The 15,168-nt window shown below is 40.4% G+C and overlaps 1 protein-coding gene across 6 annotated transcripts in view; it reads left to right on the top strand.

The window, feature by feature from the left end:
* ano2b (anoctamin 2b) overlaps window positions 1–15,168 on the top strand; it is a 124,968-nt gene that overhangs the window by 28,291 nt on the left and 81,509 nt on the right. For all 6 annotated transcript variants that reach the window (XM_088646436.1, XM_088646438.1, XM_088646435.1 and 3 more), the window contains 8 exons: window positions 931–1,085; window positions 4,042–4,096; window positions 6,963–7,014; window positions 7,545–7,600; window positions 9,722–9,760; window positions 10,798–10,862; window positions 11,796–11,930; window positions 13,859–14,019. In XM_088646436.1, the coding sequence (XP_088502562.1) occupies window positions 931–1,085; window positions 4,042–4,096; window positions 6,963–7,014; window positions 7,545–7,600; window positions 9,722–9,760; window positions 10,798–10,862; window positions 11,796–11,930; window positions 13,859–14,019 (718 nt within the window). The remainder of the gene's footprint in view (window positions 1–930; window positions 1,086–4,041; window positions 4,097–6,962; window positions 7,015–7,544; window positions 7,601–9,721; window positions 9,761–10,797; window positions 10,863–11,795; window positions 11,931–13,858; window positions 14,020–15,168) is intronic.

Here is a 15,168-nt window from a genome sequence, read left to right as displayed (position 1 = left end):
ACACACCCCAGCTACAGACTTTGACCCTCTACCATCTGGAAAATGGTACCGGAGCATTCGGGTCCGGGCTACCAGACTCAGAGACAGTTTTTACCCCCGCACTCTCAAACTGTTAAACTCCCAGCCTCTCTCACCTACGATCTGAACCTCACAGTGCCTTCTTTCTTACCAAAAACTCAAACACACATTGAAATCTACCTCTACCTCACATGTCAAAAAGATCACTCCCCATATTTTTCTATCCTTAATTTAATTCTGTTGATGTATGTTTTTGCACATCTGATGTTGTTTTGCACATTGCCTGTTGTTTTTTTTGTACTACTTATCGTCTGAGAGCTAGCTAAATAGCATTTCGTTATACCATATACAGTACCTGTATATGAGTATAATGACAAAAAACCTGAATTTGAAAGGGGCTCTTAATGAACTGTGCTGTAGGTGTCCTGTTATGCTTTTGTATTGGTGTCTACAGTACAGTACCTCAGCTGCTGTGCTTCCAATGTGCCAGTCTCATTTATTGTCATATTGCTTCTATTTATCCCCTTGCTTTTTTGACACGCCAGAAAAGAAGTGTTATGTTGCAAACGTTCATCTGGGGGGAACAAAAAGCGCAGTTTAATACATGTTTGGGGTGACTTCAAGCAGTGCTGTTTTCAGAGCTGAAAGCATTTTGGTTTGAGTGTATGGCCCAGGACTAAGATGTGTTTGAGTATTGATTTGGTCCTATTCTACAGTTAATTCAAAAATGAAGCAATCAGGGCTGCACTGCTTGTCTGCCATATTTCTAGGTGTCTAGATGGAAGCAGCCACTCCACTGATTCAGCTGCTCTAATCTTTATCTGCCTTTTGAATCCCGAGCACTTACTAAGGAGAATGGAGGTGTGTAATCCCAGTGTTCTAGGAGTGACCACAGCTGCTTTCTTTTCTTAGGTTTATGAAGTGAAGGAAGAAGGTGGGGTTATGGCGACATTGAACTCCGCGTGGGACACGATCACCAAGCCTTTACAGCCCAAAGTGCCACATCTTCAGAGCAACACAAAGACCAAGTACATCTCGCATTCATTCTCACGGGAGAAGCTGCATCTGTGAGTATCGCCGTGGACAGTCATCCATTGCCAGTGCTCTTCTTGCCTTTTCTTGGTGTTCATGTATACTATACTGAGAAGTGTGGTGGCACAGCAGACAGCTTTGCTGACCTTGCAGTGCTGGGGCCCTGGGTTCAAATCCCAGCCTGGTGTGTCTCCGTGTCTCTGTTTGTGTGTGTGCTGGACTGGCCCTGGTGTGATACTGTAGACTACATCAATCTAGTGAAACAATATTTCTAAGCTGTTACTGTGATGTAAGAAAAAAAGATACAGCTGTGAAGTGAGTTCTTGAAAATACAAGTAATTCTTGTATTCTATACCTGTATCTACATTCTTGTAGAAACAAGTGTGAAGGGACATGATGCACGTGCCGGAGTTGGTGCATCGCTGAAGGCAACAGCCAACCTGGTTAATGGGTTGACCATTAAGTCATCCCTTGTCTACATGGAATATATGTCACAAATAGAGAATACCAGCAATAGGCTGAGGGGGTTAATTAATAATGAAATCAATTAATCATAACCCCCAAAATGTAAAGGTTTTGCCAAGAATATTCAAGAGCAGTTAGTGTAATTAGAGGTACCCGAGTTCTTTGTTCTCGGGCATAGGTTTGGTGAAAAGAGTAATAAATTAGGTACACTGGATTAAACAAATATTTATTTAAAAAGACACAACACTGCTTATACAACACATAACATAAACATACAAGTTACACTATTTACAAACAAGGTGTCTCAAAGGCCTACGCCCTAATCAACCCCAAAAAACCTAGACTACTATCAAGTAGCTGAATCCTATATAATGCCTAACGTGCAAAAATAGAGAGATACCTGCCTTGTGCAGCAAATACAAAAACGTAGTTAAATCTCTCTATATAAACCTAGGTGCTAAAAAGTGAACCACTCTGCTACTAAGTGAATCATTCAGATGTGCAAGACTGAGGGATTTTTCTTGTTTTAAGAGTTCCAAAGAATTGTCTATGTGTAGAAGACTAATTGTAACAGTACCTGCTTTTAGAAAACACTGACATAGCTCAGTTACATAGACATCTTATGATTGCAGGCAACTTATGATCAGTTGTTGTAGAAGTTTGCTTAACCCATAGAAATCAAGTACAATTGAAGTTCCTTTTGAGACTTAAGCTGTTTGTCTTCCTTATCAAGTAAGTGTATAGAAGGTCAGCTGTAACTTTTCTTGTGCTTCTCTTCGGCTGAATATATAATAAACTCCTCTTCTGCTCGACAAAGAGGTCTCCGGTGGATTTTTACTCTACACCCTGATGGAGTATTGATGGTTTCATCAAATCCCTTATATTCCAGCATGATAAATCCTTGAGAATCTCTACTGAATGTCAGTTTTTCAATGTTTTTTCCTCCTGCGTTAAATATAAATGGGAAGCAATTAGGTACGTTCATACCTCTGGTGTTTCCCTTCTGCTGTACAGTGAGTGTGGAGTCACAATAGTACACACAGCACACTACAGTATGTGCAGATGCAAACAAAGTCTGCGTCACCAGCCTTCAAGGTCACCAGCAAACAGGATGTTGGGGAAAAGAGTGCCTTAAGAATGCCATTTAAGGGGAACTTCTGTCCCCATTTCACCGAACTGGATATTAAATCTTTTTTTTTTTTCAACAAAATAAATTATTTGATGTTCTAGAAAAAATATACTATAAGTTGCCACGTCTTCACAAACTCGCATTTGAATCCCAACGAATTGTTCCTGCTCATTAGTCTCTGTACTGACTGATGTACTGTGATGTACTTATTCACTCACTCATCCAGGTTGTGCAGAAGACATTTCAGTGCAGGAATGTTCCCACGTGATCTGCATGCAGATCACAAAAAAGTAGTGTTTATTGGCAAAACCATCTCGAAGTCGTGAGCAATATTTCTATTTCTATTGGATTAAAAGAGCTGGATTCACAAGCCTGCTTGTCTACAGTGTCACAGGGCTGCTTCACCTCACCAGAAGTCTTGTTGCCTCATTCTGAGTCGCAGAATATGGTGCTGCACAGACCTGGAAGTTGAATCTATTCTGTGATGTAAATTGGAGGTTTTACACATTATTGTGTACATTTTACTTTTATTATGGCTTGAAATGCACTCATCAATTCTGCTTATTTCTAACACCGAAATAATATGAAAAAAGCATTACAGTTCCCCTTTAATGGGTACAAATGTAAGTCACTTCGATTAAAATCAGTAAATTTAAATGGCAATGTTACACACGAAACATGGACCAAGACATTTTCGATCTCTGCATATTCCATGTTAATTGGCTCATATAGTCTGAAACGGCTTTCTGTTTCATTTCAGAACATTTGATTTCAAGAATTTAGTGGAGATTCCATTTTTTAAAAAAGGAAGCAGAAAGGGCCTCATCCCGCCACAATTGTCAAACTCTCACTCTTGCCCGTGTTGAGACCAGCAGTTTGCGACTATGACGTCTAGCCAGTACTTTTACCAAGTTCACGATTCTGTGCTTTGTTTGGATCATGTCAATTCTTTTTTTTTTTGTTTGTTTGTTGCCGAGGTTTAATAACTGTTCTGAGAATTGTGGCTGCACTTCCCCTTTTATACTATACAATAGTGCACAACAACCGCGAGGGCTTGTGCCCTTGCCTCTCCACCCCCGCCGGTTCGTCCCGCAACACCTGGTGTGCGAAGCCGGGTCTCCGGCGTAACGCAACAGGGAGCCAGCCGAATGAGCTAAAGGGGACCTCCCTCAGCCCAGGTGGCTGAGGTCCCTGCTACGCGCAGGGAGGGCGATGACATCGCCGTGTCCAAACTAGCTCCGCTTTACACAGTAATGGGCCTTCATTCAGATCGCTCCTTCCACTTGTGTACAACAACAACATTCCCACCTGGAATTTGAACCCACAACCTTCTGGTTCTTGTGGCAAATTATTTCAGCAGTTGGCTCCTGTCTTATATGTGCTTTTCATTTGCACAGGTACAACATCAGCGAGAAGGAGACATTCTTCGACAATGCAACACGAAGTCGAATAGTAAGTGACAAGCAACTTACAGTTTAGGAGTACTACACAACTCCTGGCTGCTGGTTCACTCCCTCAAAAGCTCTCTGCATGTTTGTGTCCTAACCCCTGAGAGAGAGGTTTTTGTAACAAGTCGCTTTCAAAATACTCTTTACTGTACTTTTCAAAATACAGGCTTCCCTGCATCTTCCATGATGTTCGTGTTATGAATTTAATATAATTTACTTTAATCTACTGTATTCTTTTTTTTTTTACATTAACAAGTAAAGTTTTATTAAACATTTATATAATGAATATTGCTTGTTTAGGACGTTTTGTTTGTGCTTTTAAATACCATAACTACTGGACAATGTACAGTAAACATGATTTATCATATGGAAAGTGTTCAGTTAGGTTAACTAAGCTTTAATTGTCTTTAATTCACATTAAAAGTAAAGCTGTTGTCATTGTAATGCTTTGATACTACACAAAAGTAATTTAGAATATTACTGTGCGATATTTCTTGGATTCAGAAACCAATTGGAGGAATATGCATGCAATCTTATTGGAATTCAGTTTTCATGGAGCAGCTAGCCTTTTGCAAATTGAGGGATGCCTATACTGTACTTTATGTAAAAAACAATTTTTAGGCAACTGCAAATCGTGAAGTTTCAGGGGATATTTAATATTCCTGGTAGATCTCCAGCTGCTTGCTCCATGGCAGAAGTGCACAACTGATCTTATGGTGTAAGACAAGACCGTTTTGGATATGTTATTTCCCGGGACTCTTTTGGTACGGTGAATTAAGAACTGGCAGGTCTGCAGATCTCAGAGACGGCAGTTGAAATGTGGTGTCTGACTAAAGGCAACACATGTAGAGTACCACGATCTTTTTTCCAGTGATTATTTTTGTATGGGATTTTGTTACTACATTAAATCAACGCTTCTCCACTTCTGTTTCTCAGGAATGTCCGTGTTCCTGTAGGATTTTCCTACTTGTTGAGCCCCTTCAACCTAAAGAGTCCTCAGTCCTATGAAACCCCAGTCTGGCTACACTATGTTGTACTGCTGGGAAGTGTAATGCAGCAAAATAATTGCTGCACTCGCCAATTACAGAAAGGGGTAACTTGCACTATCCTGTTTTTTAAAAACATTTTTTAATCAAGTGAGCTTCTTATGATTATTTCTAAATGCAGTGAACACCCAACTAAGAGTGTTTGTAGGCTTTTCTTATCCATCACTTATTTCAGTGCTCAATCTTACTACAGTTTCTGTCATACAGTACATGACTTTATGATATTGATACCATAACGTATGGTACCATGTTTAGGTACAAAGCATTTTTTTAAATCATCATGGCACTATTGACATAAGCTAATCAAAACGATAAAACCAGAGGACTCGGTAACTGCCATATACTGTAAATCATTATAATCCACAGCAGTTAACTGTTTTAATGGACTTGGAAATGACTTTATGTTTCCAGTGTTTTACAATGCTTGATACTCTTCTTTTGTTGTATGATCTGTTATCATAAAGTTGCAACAAAACAATTATCTTGTAATTGAGAGGAAATCCTCATGTAACCTACTTATTGTTTCTTTCCAGCTATAATGTAATTCAATATTTTATCTTTTTATCACTCCAATAAAACAATGCTCCCACTTACTGTAGATCTCGGAGACCGAAATCATTATTTGGTAATAGATGATGCTGCACTGCTTAATTGGCACCTCTTTGAAACTTTTTTTATATAGAATATCAATGTATTAAACGCGTATCAAGAAGAGCATAAGGTCTTTTCAAGCACACTCTTACCTTCCAATATACCCGAGATATGGTAGACTTCACCGGCACAGGGAACCTGTAGTTTCAAACATGACTGAAGTACAGTAATTACTGTATGTGCAGTGCTACAGTATGTAATACTCTGCTTCTGAGATGAGATGTTGTATTTATTCTGTACTGCGGGCTGCTCTGTCTGCTACACATGTTCACAAATCATCACTTTATCTACTTCATACGCTATTGCTTCTCAAAAACCATTCAGCTGGTAAATATATAAACCCTTTTGCCTTTCCGGAAAAGACTGCTGGAGGTTCATGAACATCTCTTCCTGGTATAACAGAACTGGAGCATAATGAAGCACTGAACAGAAGGTTCTTTGAGTATTACAACAGGAATAAAATATTACAGATCAAGTACTGGGGATAAAATGGGGGAAATCCCTAGAAAATGAAAGGGGAGTAGTTGATACACTACATGAGTTTTTTACTCAGGTAGTCACTAATACCACAGCCAGTGGAAAGACAATGCTCTGTTCTTAATAGTATTGCTACAAAAGATCCTGCATTTATCCTTAGGTAAATTAGCTACTACCAAATGAGGTGGATGGGTTTGATTGGCCTCCTTTCATTTGTAACCCTGCTTATGTTCTGAAGGCAATTTAAATCAACAGACTTTTTATAGGTTTGGCTGGAGTTTATTTGGCACTAGGAGACATGAAACACAGAAAGGTGACAGAAAAACGGGAGCAAACCCACTCTGACGTCATTACACAGGTGCTGGCAAAATCATTTACAGCTTAGCGCTTGTGAAGCACCCAGAGTCTCGTGACGGAGTGTGACTTGACACCCACTTGCCGAGTGGGTTTATGCAGTAATCGGCGATCTCGTCATTCTTAAAATTGTCTGCTGATTCCGAGCTAGATTTGAATCAGAAGGTTCGAATTTTAATTGAATTGTATCCGGGGAAAATATGACCTGTAAAGCACGTAATACAGTATAGTGAAGTGTTGGTTGGACATAGAAACGAAAGCCTTTGCAGTAATTGCTGTCTGACACCAGGGACCGCGTTCTGGGAACTGGCTTCATGGTGTGTGTTTTTTTTTTGTTTTCAGGTGTATGAAATACTGAAGCGCACCTCCTGCATCAGGACATGTCAGAGTACGGGTAAGCTTCTCGAGAAAGGGGAGGGGTTGCCAAGAACTACCTGGAATTAATAACCCCCCCAGGGGCCCCAGTGCAAGGGAGGCTGTGCTCTCTTCTCTAATGAGCTTCAGTGTTGGAGAGCGAAACGCCCAGCCTTATGCAATCTGCTTTCTCGATGCTATGGCAATGCTCTAAAGGCGATGCTGAACATGTGTTGTGTACTGTAGGTACCCGTCGGCATGGCTGATAACTTTCAATCTCGTCCAGCTGGGCTCACATGGTTCATTCTTTATTATGCAGCTCCTAAATGAATATGACAGGTTTTCAACACCTTAAATGTGTTTCTGGAACCCTTTGTAAGACATGACCTTATAAGATAGTTTAAACCAATGGTGTTTCTAAACTTTGCAGGCCAAAGTATTTAAATGTGTTTAAGATTCTTTATCAGTATACCAACTCTTGTGTGTGGGCTGTAAATCAGGACTACTGTTGTTTACCTTTCATTTTCCTTCCAGCATTATCTGTCTGCCTGTTCTCTTCATTTGTTTTAGGTATTACCACTTTGATAGCAAACGGTGTCTATGACTCTGCTTTCCCCCTGCATGACGTAAGTCGATGTCGAATTTGTCTTCTGCTTAGACCTTACAAGAACCACAGTTTTTAAAAATTTAAAATGGCTGCCCCGGAAAATAAATCTCGGAGTCCAAATGCAACTCTCATTTATTAAGATACTTAATAACCCAATATAGTATGTTGTAGAAAGAATAAGGGAAACGTCCACGAGAATGGTACGGTTTGGAGCGTTTCACATGAAAAGGTGGAGCTTTGCATGGATTTTACCCATCGGGCCCAGCATGCTGAATCAGCAGATCCCAGCTCTGTCCCTGGGAGATGCCTGCTGCTGCTGCAGCTAGTTTTTCATTCCAGCTGAGCTGGTAATCGCTGGCACTAATTGAGACCTTTAATTGATCTCCTGGCTTGTTAAGACTTGCTTTGCACTCCTAGTGTCCTTGCTATCAAACGTTGTTTGGTTTATGCAGTCTCGCCTTTAATCTGTTTTAAGGGTTTGATCCCCTTTTACTATCTAATATTAGAATAAATAATAGCAATAAATATTATTAGGTGGTCCATTCATGCTGAACAGGTATGACCACCATTACCAATAGACGTTTTAAGGGTTTGGCTGGAGTTTATTTGGAAATTGAAGAAGTGGCACAAAAGGTGACGCAGAAAAACTTGAACAAAAAGCTCGGACATTACACAGCTGCTGGCAAATCATCTACAGCTTAGCACTTGTGAAGCACCTGGAGTCTCATGATCGGCTGTGACCTGACACCTTCTTGCTGAGCAGGGTCACGTTCACCACCAGTGGTAAAAGTGTGCTTTCCTTCTGCGGAGGTCCAGCTGGGTAAATTTCAGCAAACACCTTTGACTTCCGGTAGATTTGAGCATCAGAAATTCGGTACATGTTTGATATGAATTTCAAATCCCCCCTCAGCTTTAAAAAAAATTAAAGGTACTGTAAATGTAAAAATAAGTCTCGGATAGAAAACTGAAAGTGATTAGCTTGCGATTAAGAACTCGGCTGGACCACAACCAGAAAACGCAGAGGTCCTCCCAGACCAGGGTTGTGATGTGCTGTGCAAAATGGATCAAAATGCAGTGTTAAATAAGGCAATTTATGAATGCAAAGTAACACCACAGCATTTCACAATCACACATTTGTTTCCAATCATGCAAAGTACAGTAATTTTTGAGAATCTCTGATTCACCATGCCTTTCACATAATGTGTGTACACTATTGAAGCTTTAAAAGCAGCTGAACTGATGTCATTTTACATTTACTTTACAACTTGTTTTAAGTCTGTTCCAATGGGATTATTTAGTCATAGAGACTGGACAAGGATGTAAACAAGGGCAAGTGTTCTATTGTTGCTACAGTAGTATCGGCAACAAAGAGTTGCTCCCGTAGTTGTGTGGGATTTCACGACGCTGAGAAGAGTAGCTGACAAATCAATAGGATTCACATTTCACCACGATCTACAGTTTTAGCAGCTGACTGCTTGACCCAGTGAGGTATGACTCACCACATGACATCTTTTAATAGGCTGGATTCAAGAAAGCCAAAACGCACACAGCCGTCGGGTAAACTGCTCTTTATTTCCACCATGAAAGAAAACCAAAGCCATCAAAATAAGTGTAATTTCCTCTTTGAGCTTTTAACTGACCTTCCTGTCTCCCTCGTTATGAGTATCATCACAGCTAAAGTGTTTACTGGCTTCCACAAAACGTTTCCAAAGCTATACAAAACTCTCTCACTGCAAACCATAATGGTTCAGTCCTCAACCATCAGTAGGAGACTTGACAGGCAGGAAGAAACCATTGCTCTGTAAAAAGAACATTGCAAACTGTATCAAGTTCAACAAAGAGCACCTGGACAATAAGACTACCAGAAGAATGTCCTCTGGACAAAGCTGAACTTTTTGACCACAATGAGAAATAGTTTGTGTGGTGAAAACCAAACGACGCCTTTTTGCAAAAAGCAGAACCTCCTGACCATCAAGCATAATGGTGGGAGTATCAGAGATTGGGGCTGCTGTGCTCAGGTCTGATATTATTGTTTAAAGTAATCTACATTTGAAATGACTTTTTGCATTATGCAAAGATCTGAAATTAAATATTAAGCAAGGCGACATCTCCTAAAATAATACTTGTGTTGGCTTCACAGGGCACGTTTGAGAACACGGAAGAAAAGAACGAGAGACAGGTAACGTGGAGTTAATTCCTGCCAATTGTGAGGTTCTCAGGAGAGTTTCATATGTAAAATACACACAGCAGAAGCAATCATGTGGAGTTTGTATGTTCTTCCCATGTTCACATGGGTTTCTTCTGGGTCCTCTGGTTTTCTTCCTACAGTCCAAAGACATGCTAACAGGTTAATTGGCTACTGGGAAAAATGTCCCTTGTGCGAGTGTGTGCCCTGCGGTGGACTGGTATCTGGTCCAGGATGTTTCCTGCCTTATGTCTGTTGCTGCTGGGATAGACTTTGGCTCCCCTGCGGGAAAAAAAGTGGATGGAAAATGGATGGATGGGTGGATAAAGCTATGGATCAGTTGTCCAGGCGACTGTAATATGTTTTCTGTGCGAATTGTGTGCAAAGATCTCTTGGTTATGAGATTGTTATAATGGAAAAGCTCCGAGTGGATGTTACTGCCAGGGCTAAACCAGGCATTTCTTCTATTAAAACAAAGATGAAGTACCAGACATACTGTAGGCCCTTTTGAAGCACATTATTGCACCAGGAATGACAACACCCAAGAATCAAGCACGTTGAAAAGGTGTACAGAGTGTTTTAGTCTCCGTGAGTTTAGCTGAAGCCTCACGGCTGAGGGCCCACCTCCTGGCCACAGGACGAGGAGGCTGGGACCCCTCTGTGGACAGGGGAGTGACCAAGGGGCAGCTGCAGAGGTGCAGATGGGGTGGAAGTGGGATACAAAAACATGTCTGAGTGAGAGAAGGGGATTCTGTACAGCATTTATAATGATCCTGTGATGAAATAACATCAGGAGTGATTTTGAAGTATTGACAGTTGAGGCTGATCTTGGATGTTGTCAGCCCTGAGAAGGAGTGTTTTGTCAGGCAATGACAAAAACGCCTGATTAGATACATTATGTACATATTGTAACACGATAAAATGTGAGTCCACGGGAGGTGAATATGATTTATAGTCACTGTACATGCTGTACATACTATTTTAGTAACTCTTTCTCAATATTTAATATTCTTTTCTATTACTGTTTTTAGATTTTACATCAGGAATGGGCCAGATATGGAGCTTTTTACAAGTACCAGCCAGTTGATCTTATAAGGTACATATCAAAAGTTTTTAAATTCCATTAAAAAGACTTACTGTACTCCTAAAGTGAAAAAGACTGCATCTTGTTGCTTTATCCTAAAAAATACCTTGTAAAATAGCCACTTACTGATTTGAAAGTATTTTGTCCTACATCTCTTTGAAAAACAATTATTTGAACAACATCAAGAAGTTTTTTTCGCTGATATTGATTGCCAATTTTGTGCCTGTTTGATTGGGAAAAAGTCTTTTTCAAAGTAGGAAAAAAATTCCCCAGATTTGGTATATGTTTCTTGGCCTTGATTATATTTCATGATATGATCATACAATTGTGGCAGGCCAGAAGCAGTGAGGACTGTAGTTGCAGCTGACCTAACACTAGAGGTCATTAAGGACTTTACAGTCTGTATATCGTAATTGATTGATTATCTTATTGGTGGGCTAAGGGATAAGAGAAATTCTCAGATTTGGTTAATTTAGACTAGTTTGGTGTAAAGCATAAAGGACATTGCTGCCTTATGGAGCAGGGATCCTGGGTTCAGTTCTGGATCATAGTGGTGTGAGTTGTTTTGTGTTAATATGGGTTCAGAACTACACTGCTAAGCTAATTGGCTTTTGGGAATATTGGTCGTGGTGTGGGTGTGTCTCTGTCTGCCTTTTGATTGACTGGTGTCTTCTAAAATCATGTTGAGGATCCTATGCGACCCTGAAATAGAGGAAGCTGTTTGAGAATGAAAGGATGGTTGTAATTGTTATCATGCTAAAATGTGCATGAAAGTGTTTTTTTTTTATTAAAAAAAGATGGATGGGTGGTTTCAATGGTTTTATATACAATTTAAGTGATTTACTTAAATTATAGTGCACATGGACATGTTCGATTATATTTAAAAGTGGTGAAAGGTATCTGGTGAATTTAAAATGTGAGTGTATCTCTGCTTCCATCTTGTAGGAAGTATTTTGGGGAGAAGATTGGCCTGTATTTCGCATGGCTGGGGGTCTATACTCAGCTCCTCATTCCTGCCTCTCTAGTGGGAATCATAGTGTTCTTCTATGGCTGTGCCACTGTGGACACGGACATACCCAGGTAATCCAATGTTTCTGACTTTATCTGGGCATCAGTAGAATTTGATAATCTGTTTTTCTTGAATAGTGTACGGGAGCCCGCAGGCTACATGCTAAACTCCAGCTTTTAGTAGAAGTCTTGCCTGAAGCTAAATCAGATGGGTACATAACTGGGATATGAGCAGATATGATTAGAAATACACATGTGGAGGTAAAGGACTGCATGGCTGGAGCAAACAAATAAATATACAGTCCTGTAGTGTCTACAGTTAAAAAAAAAAAAAGTGAAAATGTTAACACCATTATGTCTTAGTCACCGAACTTGTAATTCATGTTAATCTTGTGCACAGGTTTGGGTTGAATTTCAAAGGTTATGCAGAGGTGTAAAGTGAGGATAAACCAAATTTATACTTAACAGAAACAGCCTTCAACACCGCAGCTTAAACCATAGATGATAGAGTCTCTCAATAATGGCTAATATAATATCTAATGGCTTTATAATGTTTATCTTGAAATCTTTGAATGTCTGCAAAATTGAGATGGGTCTACCGATGAATGTATTGATGTGAAAAGAAAACAAAACATTTGGTCCTTTTGATGGGGGGTAATTCAAGCTTTGAATGTTTCAGATAATAACGTTCTAGAATGTCATTAATTGTGATTTCCAAAGACAGCAGTGAGGAAAAACTTCAAACAAGCAAGGGAGGAAAATGTAAGAATAATCCCGAGTTAATGTCAAGTTAACATGGTCAGGAGGAAAATAAATATTTTAAATGGCTCCAAATCATATAAAGGCAAGTATCATATAACGCAAACATGAATGCAGTTAAAGAAGGATAGATGGATTCAGCACTATGTTATTAATGCGAACTATGATTAATGGGGAGAAATGGCAACCTGCAACTCAGCCATGATCCTTATGACTGTTTTTGAAAGACACCACTCTGAAGCCCTGATAATTGTCATAAATGTCTGACAATTATCATGGTCTCCCCTGCTGGAGAGCATTCTAGCATTACCACAGCATCCAGCAAAGCCACTACTCACTTGTATTTTAGCCTCTGTACGTCAAGCAGACGGTTGCCCTGACTACGCCCTGAGGTAGGAAGTCTGTTCCACCTGTGATCAATTATCGACCATGCCTACCTCATGTGGAACAGACTTCCTGCCTGCCGTGTAGTTATGGCAACCAGCTGGTAGACAGGTGTGCAGGGGCTTTGCCAGTTGCCGTGGTAATGCTAGAACATTCCACGCCTAGTGTGGGAGACCTGAGCAATTATATACTGAAAAGCATTACATTCACTGAAAGGTCTTGTGTCCACTATTGCATCTTTATTTAAATATTAAATAATTTAGTTCATTATATTTCTGAATTTATTTCTTTATTTCAATTAAGCAAACATGAAAAACTCATCTTGGTCCCTTGTAGACTTGCAGTACACCTTGTAGGGTAGAATGGTTTTCAGCTCTGCACTTTCACATTCATGTTACTACACCTCTGACACTGGGGTATCAATAACGAAAAAAACATGCATTAGTCACTGCTGATCTAAAAAGCCTTGACCAGCTACAAGGGGAAAGGAAGAGGCCATTGGGATTGCGAGGGTATAGAGGTAAATGTCCAGGATAAAGCACCCCAGTTGAATAGATCTGCAGGGGCGATTCAGAAGGATACAACTCATGACTGACATCAGCGCAGGGCAGCCAGACATCACCGCCCCTTCTCGTGGTTGGTATGCATGTCCAATTGAGGCATCTTTAGGATTAATTAATTGTCCTGTACCCCAAAAAGGTTGGGTGTCGCCATGACCAAATCGGTTCTCATGCAGTACAGACGGTGCCTCCTGGATGGATATCATCAGAGCACATCAACCACATCAGTATTCCAGCACATTAATCTTCGTTGTCCTCATCATCACCGTCATCATCATACCAGTATTCCTCTTGCAGCCTGGAGATGTGCAACGAGGACAAAAACTTCACCATGTGTCCACTGTGTGACGGGCCGTGTGACTACTGGCACCTCAGCACGGCCTGCTCCACCGCCAGGGCCAGCCACCTCTTCGACAACCCTGCCACCGTCTTCTTCTCCGTCTTCATGTCCCTCTGGGGTAAGAGCCCTTCGGCAGCTCTAAAAGGGGGGAGATTCTGGCTGCTCTCCTCCAAGGGTTTGAGCCTGGGTCTCGTCACTTGCCAACTGTGACCGCCGTTCCCCATAGGGTCTAACACATTACGTCAGCCTGGGCTCTCTTGGCACCACAGCGACCCCTGTGGCCATGTGGGGGTTTGCAGTCTTGCGGTGCTACTGGTGAAAACGTTTGGTGGTTTAAGAAATATCACCAAGAGCAGTTCGTTGGTCCGAGCCAAATGTAGCTTTGCCTCCTTGGGTTTAGAAATGTGCTTTATAATAAAGAGTAATGGAGACAGTGTTTAGGGCTTCTTTTTTCTGCTTTTTCTGGACAGCTTTCCTAATGCAACAAGACCCCTCCGACATCTGGTTTCAGCTGAGCTCTCGGTTAGCTAAGACAATTCCTGAAATCATTGTGTGTAACGAGACCTTTTAATCATTTTCACAATTGAGTGGCACTCATCTCTGGAAAAAGACTTTATGTGAATTCCTCCATTTTCCTTAACCAGACAATGTAGAGAAGCATTTTAACTAGGCAAACATATCGCATACATACAAAGAGAATATTACAATTCATTTGCAAGACATTTAACTAATGGACACCACGTTACATAAAGAACATTTCTGTTTTTTTGTGTGTTAAAAATGTCACAATTTCCCAGACTGAGTTAGAAAGTACCAGATGCTGTTGTGAGGAATGAAATTTGCTTTTTTTAGTGGTCTTCAAAGACACCCTTGTGCTCCTACAAGACTGAGCTAGGCAGGACTTCCCTTCCTAGAAATTTCAAAACTGTTGAGGTTTTGCAGAGGTTGAGAAGGACAATTATTAAAATCATAAAAGGACAAGTTGCAGAGGAAATATGTTTTCATTGTTTTTGTTTTTTTCCTTCTGGACAAGGTTTTTGACTGAAATGGGTTACGATGTACAAGCTGCTGGTGTCAGGATTCATATTTTTTTCAGCTTTGGAGCAGTTTTTATGCTCCAAACACAGTTGAACGTTGTTGAAGATTTTACTGTAACAAATGAATGTGAATGTTGAAGATCAGTTTGAAACACATTGGTCTGCTTTGTGTGTTAAGTGCTGGGTCACTATGAAAATATGATTTAAGACCAATTGGGGAAAAAAATCTT

This window comes from Lepisosteus platostomus, chromosome 9, assembly GCF_059453375.1.
Source record: "Lepisosteus platostomus isolate fLepPlt1 chromosome 9, fLepPlt1.hap1, whole genome shotgun sequence".
NCBI classification, from domain to species: Eukaryota; Metazoa; Chordata; class Actinopteri; order Semionotiformes; family Lepisosteidae; genus Lepisosteus; species Lepisosteus platostomus.
This window is presented reverse-complemented; position numbering and strand designations above follow the sequence as displayed.